Source organism: Melospiza melodia (assembly GCF_035770615.1).
Source record: "Melospiza melodia melodia isolate bMelMel2 chromosome 17 unlocalized genomic scaffold, bMelMel2.pri SUPER_17_unloc_1, whole genome shotgun sequence".
Lineage (NCBI taxonomy): Eukaryota > Metazoa > Chordata > Aves > Passeriformes > Passerellidae > Melospiza > Melospiza melodia.
In genome coordinates, this window is record NW_026948502.1 from 1,354,210 (window position 1) to 1,370,802 (window position 16,593).

Genomic DNA, 16,593 nt, shown 5'->3' on the forward strand with positions numbered 1-16,593 from the left:
AATCCCGTAGAAATTTCGAGGTATTTTGGGGAATTTTGGGATTCCAGCCCAAGGAAATTTTGGGAATTTTTGGGATTTCAACCCATGGGGAATTTTGGGATTCCAACCATGGGAAAATTTGGGAATTTTGGGATTCCAAGTCCTGGGAATTTTGGGAAATTTTGGGATCCCAATCCTGGGGAAATTTGAGAATTTTGGGATTCCAGCCCACGGGAATTTTGAGGAATTTTGGGGAATTCTGGGATTCCAACCCAAGGAAATTTTGGGAATTTTTGGGATTTCAACCCATGGGGAATTTTGGGATTCCAACCCTGGGAAAATTTGGGAATTTTGGGATTCCAACCCATGGGAATTTTGGGAAATTTTGGGATTTCAATCCTGGGGAAATTTGAGAATTTTGGGATTCCAGCCCACGGGAATTTTGAGGAATTTTGGGGAATTCTGGGATTCCAACCCAAGGAAATTTTGGGAATTTTTGGGATTTCAACCCATGGGGAATTTTGGGATTCCAACCATGGGAAAATTTGGGAATTTTGGGATTCCAAGTCCTGGGAATTTTGGGAAATTTTGGGATTCCAATCCTGGGGAAATTTGAGAATTTTGGGATTCCAGCCCATGGGAATTTTGAGGAATTTTGGGGAATTCTGGGATTCCAACCCAAGGAAATTTTGGGAATTTTTGGGATTTCAACCCATGGGGAATTTTGGGGAATTTTGGGATTCCAACCCAAGGAAATTTTGGGAATTTTTGGGATTCCAACCCATGGGAATTTCGGGGTATTTTGGGGAATTTTGGGATTCCAACCCAAGGAAATTTTGGGAATTTTTGGGATTTCAACCCATGGGGAATTTTGGGATTCCAACCATGGGAAAATTTGGGAATTTTGGGATTCCAAGTCCTGGGAATTTTGGGAAATTTTGGGATCCCAATCCTGGGGAAATTTGAGAATTTTGGGATTCCAACCCATGGGAATTTTGAGGAATTTTGAGGAATTTTGGGATTCCCACCCAGAGAGATTTTGGGATTCCAACCCTGGGAAAATTTGGGAATTTTGTGATTCCAACCCAAGGAAATTTCAGGAATTTTGGGACTCCAACCCATGGGAACTTTGAGGAATTTTGGGGAATTTTTGGATTCCAACCCATGGGAATTTTGAGGAATTTTGAGGAATTTTGAGATTCCAACCCAAGGAAATTTTGGAAATTTTTGGGATTCCAACCCATGGAAATTTTGGGGTATTTTAGGGAATTTTGGGATTCCAACCCAAGGAAATTTTGGGAATTTTTGGGATTTCAACCCATGGGGAATTTTGGGGAATTTTGGGATTCCAACCATGGGAAAATTTGGGAATTTTGGGATTCCAAGTCATGGGAATTTTGGGGAATTTTGGGAATTTTTGGGTAATTTTGGGAATTGTCCCTCACCAGGCGTGCCCTCCATGGAGGTGGCGATGGCGTGGGGACGGAAATTACAAATCCCGTAGAAATTTCGAGGTATTTTGGGGAATTTTGGGATTCCAGCCCACGGGAATTTTGGGAATTTTTGGGAAATTTTTTGGGAATTTTTAGGAAATTTTAGGAATCCTCACCGGGCGTGCCCTCCATGGCGGTGGCGAAGGCGCGGCGCAGCGTGGGGACGATGTCGCGCACGGCGCGCACCGAGAGCGACGCCTTGCACAGCGTGCGGAACAGCGGAACCTGCGGGATGTCCTGCAGAGCCCCCCGGCCCTGGAACGAGAAAATCCCGGGATTTTGGGGGATTTGGGAATTCCGGAATTTGGGAATTTTGGGAATTTTGGGAATGAGGGAATTCAGGAATTGGCAAAGGGGATTTGGGGATTTGGGAGCAGCGGAACCTGCGGGATGTCCTGGAGAGCCCCGCGGCCCTGGAACGAGAGAATCCCGGGATTTTGGGGATTTTGGGAATTCCAGAATTTGGGAATTCCAGAATTTGGGAATTTTGGGAATCTGGAGTTTGGGAATTTTGGGAATTCAGGAATTCAGGAATGGCAAAGGGGATTTGGGGATTTGGGAACAGCGGCGCCTGCGGGATGTCCTGGAGAGCCCCCCGGCCCTGGAACGAGAGAATCCCGGGATTTTGGGGATTTTGGGAATTCCGGAATTCGGGAATTTTGGGAATCTGGAGTTTGGGAATGAGGGAATTCAGGAATTCGGGAATGGCAAAAGGGATTATGGGATTTGGGAACAGAGGAACCTGCGGGATGTCCTGGAGAGCCCCGCGGCCCTGGAACGAGAGAATCCCGGGATTTTGGGGATTTGGGAGAATTTGGGAATTCCGGAATTTGGGAATTTTGGGAATCTGGAGTTTGGGAATTTTGGGAATTCAGGAATTCGGGAATGGCAAAGGGGATTTGGGGATTTGGGAACAGAGGAACCTGCGGGGTGTCCTGGAGAGCCCCCGGCCCTGGAACGAGAGAATCCCGGGATTTTGGGATTTCCGGAATTTGGGAATTTTGGGAATTTGGGAATTCGGGGGTTCGGGAATGGCAAAGGGGATTTGGGGATTTGGGAACAGAGGAACCTGCGGGATGTCCTGGAGAGCCCCCCGGCCCTGGAACGAGAAAATCCCGGGATTTGGGGGATTTTGGGAATTCCGGAATTTGGGAATTCCAGAATTTGGGAATTCCAGAATTTGGGAATTTTGGGAATTTTGGGAATCTGGGAATTCAGGAATTGGCAAAGGGGATTTGGGGATTTGGGAACAGCGGAACCTGCGGGATGTCCTGGAGAGTCCTGGAACGAGAAAATCCCGGGAATTCGGGATTTTGGGAATTCAGGGATTTGGGAATTCAGGAATTCGGGATTGGCACCGGGAATTTGGGAATGGGCATCAGGAATTTGGGATTGGCACTGGGAATTCGGGAATTCAGGAATTTGGGATTGGCACCAGGAATTTGGGCATGGCACCGGGAATTTGGGAATTCAGGAATTGGGGGTTGGCATCAGGAATTCGGGAATGGGCACCGGGAATTTGGGAATGGGAATTCAGGAATTTGGGATTGGCACCGGGAATGGGCATCAGGAATTCGGGATTGGCACCGGGAATTGGGGAATGGCACAGGGAATTTGGGAATTCAGGAATTCAGGGATGGCATCGGGAATTTGGGATTGGCACTGGGAATTCGGGGTTGGCACCGGGGATCGGGGAATGGGCATCAGGAATTCGGGATTGGCATCGGGAATGGGAATTCAAGAATTTGGGATTGGCATCAGGAATTTGGGATTGGCAAAGGGAATTTGGGATTGGCACCGGGAATGGGCATCAGGAATTTGGGATTGGCACCGGGAATGGGCATCAGGAATTTGGGATTGGCATCGGGAATTCGGGCATGGCACTGGGAATGAGAATTCAGGAATTGGGGGTTGGCATCAGGAATTCGGGAATGGGCACCGGGAATTCGGGATTGGCATCAGGAATTCGGGATTGGCACCGGGAATGGGCATCAGGAATTCGGGATTGGCACTGGGAATTTGGGATTGGGCATCGGGAATTTGGGATTGGCACCGGGAATTTGGGATTGGCACTGGGAATGAGAATTCAGGAATTGGGGGTTGGCATCAGGAATTCGGGAATGGGCATTGGGAATTTGGGCATGGCACGGGGAATGGGCATCAGGAATTCAGGGTTGGCCTCAGGAATTCGGGATTGGCACCGGGAATTTGGGATTGGCACTGGAAATTTGGGATTGGGCATCGGGAATTTGGGATTGGCACCAGGAATGGGCATCAGGAATTTGGGATTGGCACCGGAAATGGGAATTCAGGAATTTGGGATTGGCATCGGAAATTCGGGATTGGCACCGGGAATTTGGGATTGGCACTGGAAATTTGGGAATGGGCATCGGGAATTTGGGATTGGCACCGGGAATTTGGGATTGGCACTGGAAATTTGGGATTGGGCATCAGGAATTCGGGATTGGCACCGGGAATTTGGGATTGGCACTGGAAATTTGGGATTGGGCATCGGGAATTTGGGATTGGCACCAGGAATTCGGGAATTCCGGGATTTGGGGATTCAGGGATTGGGGGTTGGCACCGGGATTTGGGGATTCAGGGATTGGGGGTTGGCACCGGGATTTGGGGATTCAGGGACTGGGGGTTGGCACCGGGCACCGGGGCAGGGCACGGGGACGTTTGGGGTGGGTGCCCACCTTCTGCAGGCTGGCAGCGGCGCCGCCCAGCAGCAGCAGCGGGCACTCTGCCATCTGCGCGTTCTTGACGGCCGTGACCGCGTTGGTGACACCGGGACCCGCCGTCACCGCCGCCACGCCCACAGCGCCCTGCGGGCACACACAGCTGGCACAAAGGGGGCACAGAGGGGGCACCATGGGGGGCACAGAGGGGGCACCATGGGGGGCACAGAGGGGGCACAAAGAGGGGACAAAGGGGGCACCATGGGGGGCACAGAGGGGGCACAAAGGGGGCCACAGACGGGGCACAGAGGGGGCACAAAGGGGGCACCATGGGGGCACCATGGAGGGCACAGAGGGGGCACAGAGGGGGCACAAAGGGGGCACCATGGGCGGCATAAAGGGGGCACCATGGGGGGCACAGAGGAGGCACAAAGGGGGCACAAAGGGGGCACAAAGGGGGCACAGAGGGGGCACAAAGGGGGCACAGAGGGGGCACAGAGGGGGCACAAAGGGGGCAACAAGGTGGCTCCAAATGGCCCCTCAAGATGGCACCGTGATGGCACCGAGGAGACATCGTGGCGGCGCCAAGATGGCACCAAGATGGCACCATGGTGGCACCAAGGTGGCACCGAGGGGGCGCCAAGATGGCACCGAGGGGGTGCCAATGTGGCTTCAAGGTGGCACCAAGGTGGCACCAAGATGGCACCAAGGCGGTGCCAAGATGGCGCCAAGGTGACATCAAGGGGGCACAAAGGGGGCACAGAGGGGGCACAAAGGGGGCACAGAGGGGGCACAGAGGGGGCACCATGGAGGGCACAAAGGGGGCACAAAGGGGGCACAGAGGGGGCACAAAGGGGGCACAGAGGGGGCACCATGGGGGGCATCAAGGGGGCACAAAGGGGGCAACAAGGTGGCTCCAATACGGCCTCAAGATGGCACCGTGATGGCACCGAGGAGACACCATGGCAGCGCCAAGATGGCACCAAGATGGCTCCATGGTGGCACCAAGGTGGTGCCAAGGTGACATCAAGGGGGCACAGAGGGGGCACAAAGGGGGCACCATGGGGGGCACAGAGGGGGCACAAAGGGGGCACCATGGGGGCACCATGGAGGGCACAGAGGGGGCACAGAGGGGGCACCATGGGGGCACCATGGAGGGCACAGAGGGGGCACCATGGGGGGCACAAAGGGGGCAACAAGGTGGCTCCAATACGGCCTCAAGATGGCACCAAGATGGCTCCGTGGTGGCACCAAGGTGGCACCAAGGTGGCTCCAAGATGGTGCCAAGATGGTGCCAAGGTGGTGCCAAGATGGTGCCAAGATGGTGCCAAGGTAACACCAAGGTGGCACCAAGATGGCTTCAAGGTGGCACCAAGGTGGCACCAAGGTGGCTCCAAGATGGTGCCAAGGTGACATCAAGATGGTACCAAGGTGGCTTCAAGATGGCGCCAAGGTGGCACCAAGGTGGCCTCAAGATGGCACCAAGGTGGCACCAAGATGGCTCCATGGTGGCACCAAGGTGGTGCCAAGATGGCGCCAAGGTGACATCAAGATGGCACCAAGGCGACAAGATGGCACCAAGATGGTTTCAAGGCGACGCCAAAGTGGCATCAAGGTGGCACCAAGACGGCTCCATGGCAGCACCAAGCTGGCACCTAGGTGGCCCCGAGATGGACAGATGGCATCAGAGTGGGCACCTCAAACCCCCTGGAGATGTTCTGGGACACCTCAAACCCCCAGGAGATGTCCCCAAACCCCCTGGAGATGTTCTGGGACACCTCAAACCCTCTGGAGATGTTCTGTTCTGGACACCCCAAACCCCCTGGAGATGTTCTGGGACACCCCAAACCCTCTGGAGATGTTGGAGGACACCCCAAACCCTCTGGAGATGTCCCCAAACCCTCTGGAGATGTCCCCAAACCCTCTGGAGATGTCCCCAAAACCCCTGGAGATGTTTGAGGACACCTCAAACCCCCTGGAGATGTTTGAGGACACCCCAAACCCCCTGGAGATGTCCTCAAACCCTCTGGAGATGTCCCCAAACACTCTGGAGATGTTCTGGGACACCCCAAACACCCTGGAGATGTTTTAGGACACCCCAAACCCCCTGGAGACGTCCTCAAACCCTCTGGAGATGTCCCCAAACCCTCTGGAGATGTTTGAGGACACCCCAAACCCCCTGGAGACGTCCTCAAACCCTCTGGAGATGTCCCCAAACCCTCTGGAGATGTTTGAGGACACCCCAAACCCCCTGGAGATGTCCTCAAACCCTCTGGAGATGTTTTAGGTGACCCCAAACCCCCTGGAGATGTCCCCAAACCCTCTGGAGATGTCCCCAAACCACCTGGAGATGTCCTCAAACCCTCTGGAGATGTCCCCAAACCCTCTGGAGATGTTTGAGGTGACCCCAAACCCCCTGGAGATGTTTGAGGTGACCCCAAACCCCCTGGAGATGTTTGAGGACACCCCAAACCCCCTGGAGATGTCCTCAAACCCTCTGGAGATGTTTTAGGTGACCCCAAACCCCCTGGAGATGTCCCCAAACCCCCTGGAGATGTCCCCAAACCCCCTTGAGATGTCCCCAAACCCTCTGGAGATGTCCCCAAACCCCCTTGAGATGACCCCAAACCCCCTGGAGATGTCCCTAAACCCCCTGGAGATGTCCTCAAACCCTCTGGAGATGTCCCCAAACCCTCTGGAGATGACCCCAAACCCCCTGGAGATGTTTGAGGACACCTCAAACCCTCTGGAGATGTTTGAGGACACCCCAAACCCCCAGGAGACGTCCTCAAACCCTCTGGAGATGTCCCCAAACCCCCTGGAGATGTTTGAGGACACCTCAAACCCCCTGGAGATGTTTTAGGTGACCCCAAACCCCCTGGAGATGTCCCCAAACCCCCTGGAGATGTCCTCCACGGTGCCACCTCCATGGGGACACGCGGTGACAATCGTGGCTGACCCGAGACGCGCGAGACGGCGTCGGCGGCGAAGACGGCGGTGGCCTCGTGGCGCGTGTCCACCACGCGGATGCCGATCTTCTCGCAGGCCACCAGCACGGGCGAGATGTGTCCTCCAGGCAGCGTGAAGAGGAAGCGGACGCCGTGGGCGCGGAGAACCTCGGCCACCAGCTCGCCACCGTGACGGGGACTGGAGGCGTCCACCTGGGGACACGAGGGGACACCAGGGGACAGCTGAGATCGGGGATCTCCATCCCACCGCGGTCACCTGTGGGCAATGGTCTCCATCCCATTGGTTCCTCAATGTTCTCCATCCCATTGGTGTCACCTGTGGTCAATGTTCTCCATCCCATTGGTTCCTCAATGTTCTCCATCCCATTGGTGTCACCTGTGGTCAATGTTCTCCACCCCATTGGTTCCTCAATGTTCTCCACCCCATTGGTTCCTCAATGTTCTCCATCCCATTGGTTCCTCAATGTTCTCCACCCCATTGGTTCCTCAATGTTCTCCATCCCACCGGTGTCACCTGTCCTCAATGTTCTCCATCCCATTGGTTCCTCAATGTTCTCCATCCCATTGGTTCCTCAATGTTCTCCATCCCACCGGTGTCACCTGTGGTCAAGGTTCTCCATCCCATTGGTTCCTCAATGTTCTCCATCCCATTGGTTCCTCAATGTTCTCCATCCCATTGGTTCCTCAATGTTCTCCATCCCACCGGTGTCACCTGTGGTCAAGGTTCTCCATCCCATTGGTTCCTCAATGTTCTCCATCCCATTGGTTCCTCAATGTTCTCCATCCCATTGGTTCCTCAATGTTCTCCACCCCATTGGTTCCTCAATGTTCTCCACCCCATTGGTTCCTCAATGTTCTCCATCCCCTGGTGTCACCTGTCCTCAATGTTCTCCATCCCACCGGTGTCACCTGTCCTCAATGTTCTCCATCCCACCGGTGTCACCTGTCCTCAATGTTCTCCACCCCATTGGTTCCTCAATGTTCTCCATCCCCTGGTGTCACTTGTGGTCAATGTTCTCCACCCCATTGGTTCCTCAATGTTCTCCACCCCATTGGTTCCTCAATGTTCTCCACCCCATTGGTTCCTCAATGTTCTCCACCCCATTGGTTCCTCAATGTTCTCCACCCCATTGGTTCCTCAATGTTCTCCACCCCATTGGTTCCTCAGTGTTCTCCATCCCATTGGTTCCTCAATGTTCTCCACCCCATTGGTTCCTCAATGTTCTCCATCCCATTGGTTCCTCAATGTTCTCCACCCCACCGGTGTCACCTGTCCTCAATGTTCTCCATCCCATTGGTTCCTCAATGTTCTCCACCCCATTGGTTCCTCAATGTTCTCCATCCCCTGGTGTCACCTGTGGTCAAGGTTCTCCATCCCATTGGTTCCTCAATGTTCTCCATCCCCTGGTGTCACCTGTCCTCAATGTTCTCCACCCCATTGGTTCCTCAATGTTCTCCACCCCATTGGTTCCTCAATGTTCTCCACCCCATTGGTTCCTCAATGTTCTCCATCCCATTGGTTCCTCAATGTTCTCCACCCCATTGGTTCCTCAATGTTCTCCACCCCATTGGTTCCTCAATGTTCTCCACCCCACCGGTGTCACCTGTCCTCAATGTTCTCCATCCCATTGGTTCCTCAATGTTCTCCACCCCATTGGTTCCTCAATGTTCTCCATCCCATTGGTTCCTCAATGTTCTCCACCCCATTGGTGTCCCCTGTCCTCAATGTTCTCCACCCCATTGGTTCCTCAATGTTCTCCATCCCATTGGTTCCTCAATGTTCTCCATCCCACCGGTGTCACCTGTGGTCAATGTTCTCCATCCCATTGGTTCCTCAATGTTCTCCATCCCATTGGTTCCTCAATGTTCTCCACCCCATTGGTGTCACCTGTCCTCAATGTTCTCCATCCCATTGGTTCCTCAATGTTCTCCATCCCACCGGTGTCACCTGTCCTCAATGTTCTCCATCCCATTGGGTCCTCAGTGTTCTCCATCCCATTGGTTCCTCAATGTTCTCCATCCCACCGGTGTCACCTGTCCTCAATGTTCTCCATCCCATTGGTTCCTCAATGTTCTCCATCCCATTGGTGTCACCCGTCCTCAATGTTCTCCATCCCATTGGTTCCTCAGTGTTCTCCATCCCATTGGTTCCTCAATGTTCTCCATCCCATTGGTTCCTCAATGTTCTCCATCCCCTGGTGTCACCTGTGGTCAATGTTCTCCACCCCATTGGTTCCTCAATGTTCTCCACCCCACCGGTGTCACCTGTGGTCAAGGTTCTCCATCCCATTGGTTCCTCAATGTTCTCCATCCCCTGGTGTCACCTGTCCTCAATGTTCTCCACCCCATTGGTTCCTCAATGTTCTCCATCCCACCGGTGTCACCTGTCCTCAATGTTCTCCATCCCATTGGTTCCTCAATGTTCTCCATCCCACCGGTGTCACCTGTCCTCAATGTTCTCCATCCCATTGGTTCCTCAATGTTCTCCATCCCACCGGTGTCACCTGTCCTCAATGTTCTCCACCCCATTGGTTCCTCAATGTTCTCCATCCCATTGGTTCCTCAATGTTCTCCATCCCATTGGTTCCTCAGTGTTCTCCATCCCATTGGTTCCTCAATGTTCTCCATCCCACCGGTGTCACCTGTCCTCAATGTTCTCCACCCCATTGGTTCCTCAATGTTCTCCATCCCATTGGTGTCACCCGTCCTCAATGTTCTCCATCCCATTGGTTCCTCAATGTTCTCCACCCCATTGGTTCCTCAATGTTCTCCATCCCATTGGTTCCTCAATGTTCTCCATCCCACCGGTGTCACCTGTCCTCAATGTTCTCCATCCCATTGGTTCCTCAATGTTCTCCACCCCATTGGTTCCTCAATGTTCTCCATCCCCTGGTGTCACCTGTGGTCAAGGTTCTCCATCCCATTGGTTCCTCAATGTTCTCCACCCCATTGGTTCCTCAATGTTCTCCATCCCATTGGAGTCACCTGTCCTCAATGTTCTCCATCCCATTGGTTCCTCAATGTTCTCCATCCCATTGGTTCCTCAATGTTCTCCACCCCATTGGTTCCTCAATGTTCTCCACCCCATTGGTTCCTCAATGTTCTCCATCCCACCGGTGTCACCTGTCCTCAATGTTCTCCATCCCATTGGCTCCTCAATGTTCTCCATCCCACCGGTGTCACCTGTCCTCAATGTTCTCCACCCCATTGGTTCCTCAATGTTCTCCATCCCATTGGTTCCTCAATGTTCTCCACCCCATTGGAGTCACCTGTCCTCAATGTTCTCCATCCCATTGGTTCCTCAAGGTTCTCCATCCCATTGGTTCCTCAATGTTCTCCATCCCATTGGTTCCTCAATGTTCTCCATCCCCTGGTGTCACCTGTCCTCAATGTTCTCCATCCCATTGGTTCCTCAATGTTCTCCACCCCATTGGTGTCACCTGTCCTCAATGTTCTCCACCCCATTGGTTCCTCAATGTTCTCCACCCCATTGGTGTCACCTGTCCTCAATGTTCTCCATCCCATTGGTTCCTCAATGTTCTCCATCCCACCGGTGTCACCTGTCCTCAATGTTCTCCATCCCATTGGTTCCTCAGTGTTCTCCATCCCATTGGTTCCTCAATGTTCTCCATCCCATTGGTTCCTCAATGTTCTCCATCCCCTGGTGTCACCTGTGGTCAATGTTCTCCACCCCATTGGTTCCTCAATGTTCTCCACCCCACCGGTGTCACCTGTGGTCAAGGTTCTCCATCCCATTGGTTCCTCAATGTTCTCCATCCCCTGGTGTCACCTGTCCTCAATGTTCTCCATCCCATTGGTTCCTCAATGTTCTCCACCCCATTGGTTCCTCAATGTTCTCCATCCCACCGGTGTCACCTGTCCTCAATGTTCTCCACCCCATTGGTTCCTCAATGTTCTCCACCCCATTGGTTCCTCAATGTTCTCCATCCCATTGGTTCCTCAATGTTCTCCACCCCATTGGTTCCTCAATGTTCTCCATCCCACCGGTGTCACCTGTCCTCAATGTTCTCCATCCCATTGGTTCCTCAATGTTCTCCATCCCACCGGTGTCACCTGTCCTCAATGTTCTCCATCCCATTGGTTCCTCAATGTTCTCCATCCCATTGGTTCCTCAATGTTCTCCATCCCACCGGTGTCACCTGTCCTCAATGTTCTCCACCCCATTGGTTCCTCAATATTCTCCATCCCACCGGTGTCACCTGTCCTCAATGTTCTCCATCCCATTGGTTCCTCAATGTTCTCCATCCCATTGGTTCCTCAAGGTTCTCCATCCCATTGGTTCCTCAATGTTCTCCATCCCATTGGTTCCTCAATGTTCTCCACCCCCCCGGTGTCACCTGTCCTCAATGTTCTCCATCCCATTGGTTCCTCAATGTTCTCCATCCCACCGGTGTCACCTGTCCTCAATGTTCTCCACCCCATTGGTTCCTCAATGTTCTCCATCCCATTGGTGTCACCCGTCCTCAATGTTCTCCATCCCATTGGTTCCTCAATGTTCTCCACCCCATTGGTTCCTCAATGTTCTCCACCCCATTGGAGTCACCCGTCCTCAATGTTCTCCATCCCCTGGTGTCACCCGTCCTCAATGTTCTCCACCCCATTGGTTCCTCAATGTTCTCCATCCCATTGGTTCCTCAATGTTCTCCACCCCATTGGTTCCTCAATGTTCTCCATCCCATTGGTTCCTCAATGTTCTCCATCCCACCGGTGTCACCTGTCCTCAATGTTCTCCATCCCATTGGTTCCTCAATGTTCTCCACCCCATTGGTTCCTCAATGTTCTCCATCCCCTGGTGTCACCTGTGGTCAAGGTTCTCCATCCCATTGGTTCCTCAATGTTCTCCACCCCATTGGTTCCTCAATGTTCTCCATCCCATTGGAGTCACCTGTCCTCAATGTTCTCCATCCCATTGGTTCCTCAATGTTCTCCATCCCATTGGTTCCTCAATGTTCTCCACCCCATTGGTTCCTCAATGTTCTCCATCCCATTGGTTCCTCAATGTTCTCCACCCCATTGGTTCCTCAATGTTCTCCATCCCCTGGTGTCACCTGTCCTCAATGTTCTCCATCCCATTGGTTCCTCAATGTTCTCCATCCCACCGGTGTCACCTGTCCTCAATGTTCTCCACCCCATTGGTTCCTCAATGTTCTCCATCCCATTGGTTCCTCAATGTTCTCCATCCCCTGGTGTCACCTGTCCTCAATGTTCTCCATCCCATTGGTTCCTCAATGTTCTCCATCCCATTGGTTCCTCAATGTTCTCCACCCCATTGGTTCCTCAATGTTCTCCACCCCATTGGTTCCTCAATGTTCTCCATCCCATTGGTTCCTCAATGTTCTCCATCCCATTGGTTCCTCAATGTTCTCCATCCCATTGGTTCCTCAATGTTCTCCACCCCATTGGTTCCTCAATGTTCTCCACCCCATTGGTTCCTCAATGTTCTCCATCCCATTGGTGTCACCCATCCTCAATGTTCTCCATCCCATTGGTTCCTCAATGTTCTCCACCCCATTGGTTCCTCAATGTTCTCCATCCCATTGGTTCCTCAATGTTCTCCACCCCATTGGTTCCTCAATGTTCTCCACCCCATTGGAGTCACCTGTCCTCAATGTTCTCCACCCCATTGGTTCCTCAATGTTCTCCATCCCATTGGTTCCTCAATGTTCTCCACCCCATTGGTTCCTCAATGTTCTCCATCCCATTGGTTCCTCAATGTTCTCCATCCCACCGGTGTCACCTGTCCTCAATGTTCTCCATCCCATTGGTTCCTCAAGGTTCTCCATCCCATTGGTTCCTCAATGTTCTCCATCCCATTGGTTCCTCAATGTTCTCCATCCCCTGGTGTCACCTGTCCTCAATGTTCTCCATCCCATTGGTTCCTCAATGTTCTCCATCCCATTGGTTCCTCAATGTTCTCCACCCCATTGGTTCCTCAATGTTCTCCACCCCATTGGTTCCTCAATGTTCTCCATCCCATTGGTTCCTCAATGTTCTCCATCCCATTGGTTCCTCAATGTTCTCCATCCCATTGGTTCCTCAATGTTCTCCACCCCATTGGTTCCTCAATGTTCTCCACCCCATTGGTTCCTCAATGTTCTCCATCCCATTGGTGTCACCCATCCTCAATGTTCTCCATCCCATTGGTTCCTCAATGTTCTCCACCCCATTGGTTCCTCAATGTTCTCCATCCCATTGGTTCCTCAATGTTCTCCACCCCATTGGTTCCTCAATGTTCTCCACCCCATTGGAGTCACCTGTCCTCAATGTTCTCCACCCCATTGGTTCCTCAATGTTCTCCATCCCATTGGTTCCTCAATGTTCTCCACCCCATTGGTTCCTCAATGTTCTCCATCCCATTGGTTCCTCAATGTTCTCCATCCCACCGGTGTCACCTGTCCTCAATGTTCTCCATCCCATTGGTTCCTCAATGTTCTCCACCCCATTGGTTCCTCAATGTTCTCCATCCCCTGGTGTCACCTGTGGTCAAGGTTCTCCATCCCATTGGTTCCTCAATGTTCTCCACCCCATTGGTTCCTCAATGTTCTCCATCCCATTGGAGTCACCTGTCCTCAATGTTCTCCATCCCATTGGTTCCTCGATGTTCTCCATCCCATTGGTTCCTCAATGTTCTCCATCCCATTGGTTCCTCAATGTTCTCCACCCCATTGGTTCCTCAATGTTCTCCATCCCATTGGTTCCTCAATGTTCTCCACCCCATTGGTTCCTCAATGTTCTCCACCCCATTGGTTCCTCAATGTTCTCCATCCCACCGGTGTCACCTGTCCTCAATGTTCTCCACCCCATTGGTTCCTCAATGTTCTCCATCCCATTGGTTCCTCAATGTTCTCCACCCCATTGGAGTCACCTGTCCTCAATGTTCTCCATCCCATTGGTTCCTCAAGGTTCTCCATCCCATTGGTTCCTCAATGTTCTCCATCCCATTGGTTCCTCAATGTTCTCCATCCCCTGGTGTCACCTGTCCTCAATGTTCTCCATCCCATTGGTTCCTCAATGTTCTCCACCCCATTGGTTCCTCAATGTTCTCCATCCCATTGGTTCCTCAATGTTCTCCACCCCATTGGTTCCTCAATGTTCTCCACCCCATTGGTTCCTCAATGTTCTCCATCCCATTGGTTCCTCAATGTTCTCCATCCCATTGGTTCCTCAATGTTCTCCATCCCATTGGTTCCTCAATGTTCTCCACCCCATTGGTTCCTCAATGTTCTCCACCCCATTGGTTCCTCAATGTTCTCCATCCCATTGGTGTCACCCATCCTCAATGTTCTCCATCCCATTGGTTCCTCAATGTTCTCCACCCCATTGGTTCCTCAATGTTCTCCATCCCATTGGTTCCTCAATGTTCTCCATCCCATTGGTTCCTCAATGTTCTCCATCCCATTGGTTCCTCAATGTTCTCCACCCCACCGGTGTCACCTGTCTCCAACATCCGCCCAGTCCCCAGTGTCCCCAACATCCCCCATGTCCCCAATGTCCTCAATGTCCCCAATGTGTCAACAACGTCCCCGATGTCCCCAATGTCCCCAATGTGTCCCCAATGTCCTCAATGTCCCCAATGCGTCCCCAGCCCCAGTGTCCCCCCAGCCCCAATGTCCCCAATGTGTCCCCAGTGTCCCCAACATCTCCAATCCCCCCAGTGTCCCCAAGGTGTCCCCAATGTGTCCCCAATGTCCCAAATGTGTCCCCAATGTCCTCAGTGTCCCCCCAGCCCAATGTGTCCCCAATGTCCCCAACATCTCTAACCTCCCCCCAATGTCCCCAAGGTGTCCCCAATGTCCCCATGTCCCCAGTGTCCCCAATGTCCCCAATGTGTCCCCAGCCCCAATGTCCCCCCCAGCCCAAGGTGTCCCCAGTGTCCCCCCAGCCCCCAATGTCTCCAATGTCCCCAATGTGTCCCCAATGTCCCCAACATCCCCAATGTCCCCAATGTGTCCCCGATGTCCCCATTGTCCCAAACGTGCCCCCAGCCTCAGTGTCCCCCCAGCCCCCAATGTCCCCAATGTGTCCCCAATGTGTCCCCAATGTGTCCCCAATGTCCCCATTGTCCCAAACGTGCCCCCAGCCCCAGTGTCCCCAATGTGTCCCCAGTGTCCCCAATGTCCCCAACATCTCCAATCCCCCGAATGTCACCAATGTGTCCCCGGTGTCCCCGTTGTCCCCAATGTGTCCCCAATGTCCCCGGTGTGTCCCCAATGTCCCCAGTGTCCCCAGTGTCCCCGATGTCCCCAATGTCCCCAATGTGTCCCCAATGTCCCCAATGTCCCCCCAGCCCCCAATGTCCCCGATGTCCCCAATGTCCTCGATGTCCCCAGTGTCCCCGATGTCCCCAGTGTCCCCAATGTCCCCCAGTGTCCCCAATGTCCCCAATGTCCCCGATGTCCCTAATGTGTCCCCAATGTCCCCAGTGTCCCCAATGTCCCCGATGTCCCCGATGTCCCCAATGTCCCCGATGTCCCCAGTGTCCCCAGTGTCCCCAATGTCCCCAATGTCCCCAATGTCCCCAGTGTCCCCAATGTCCCCGATGTCCCTGATGTCCCCGATGTCCCCAGTGTCCCCAGTGTCCCCGATGTCCCCAGTGTCCCCAATGTCCCCGATGTCCCCAATGTCCCCAATGTCCCCGATGTCCCTGATGTCCCCAATGTCCCCAGTGTCCCCAGTGTCCCCATGTCCCCAATCCCCCCAGTGTCCCCCCATGTCCCCCATGTCTCCAATGTGTCCCCAGTGTCCCCAATGTGTCCCCGATGTCCCCAATGTCCCTGATGTCCCCAGTGTCCCCAATGTCCCCGATGTCCCCAGTGTCCCCAATGTCCCCAATGTGTCCCCAATGTCCCCAATGTCCCCCCAGCCCCCAATGTCCCCGATGTCCCCGATGTCCTCGATGTCCCCAGTGTCCCCAATGTCCCCAATGTCCCCGATGTCCCTAATGTGTCCCCAATGTCCCCAGTGTCCCCAGTGTCCCCAATGTCCCTGATGTCCCCAATGTCCCCAATGTCCCCCCAGCCCCCAATGTCCCCGATGTCCCCAATGTCCCCAATGTGTCCCCGATGTCCCCAATGTCCCCAGTGTCCCCAATGTCCCCGATGTCCCCAATGTCCCCAATGTGTCCCCGATGTCCCCAATGTCCCCAATGTCCCCAATGTGTCCCCAATGTCCCCCCAGCCCCCAATGTCCCCAATGTGTCCCCAATGTCCCCAGTGTCCCCAATGTCCCCAATGTGTCCCCAATGTCCCCAGTGTCCCCAATGTCCCCGATGTCCCCAGTGTCCCCAATGTCCCCAGTGTCCCCAATGTCCCCAATGTCCCCAATGTCCCCCAGTGTCCCCAATGTCCCCAATGTCCCTAATGTGTCCCCAATGTCCCTGATGTCCCCAGTGTCCCCAATGTCCCCAACATCCCCAATCCCCCCAATGTCCCCAGTGTCCCCAGTGTCCCC

At 53.5% G+C, this 16,593-nt stretch overlaps 1 protein-coding gene across 1 annotated transcript in view; it reads right to left on the reverse strand.

Moving 5' to 3' along the window:
• LOC134432979 (2-hydroxyacyl-CoA lyase 2-like) overlaps positions 1–16,593 on the reverse strand; it is a 60,074-nt gene that overhangs the window by 31,222 nt on the left and 12,259 nt on the right. Inside the window, 3 exon segments of the mRNA XM_063181857.1 lie at positions 1,589–1,727; positions 4,172–4,300; positions 7,120–7,314. Coding sequence (XP_063037927.1) covers positions 1,589–1,727; positions 4,172–4,300; positions 7,120–7,314 — 463 coding nt within the window.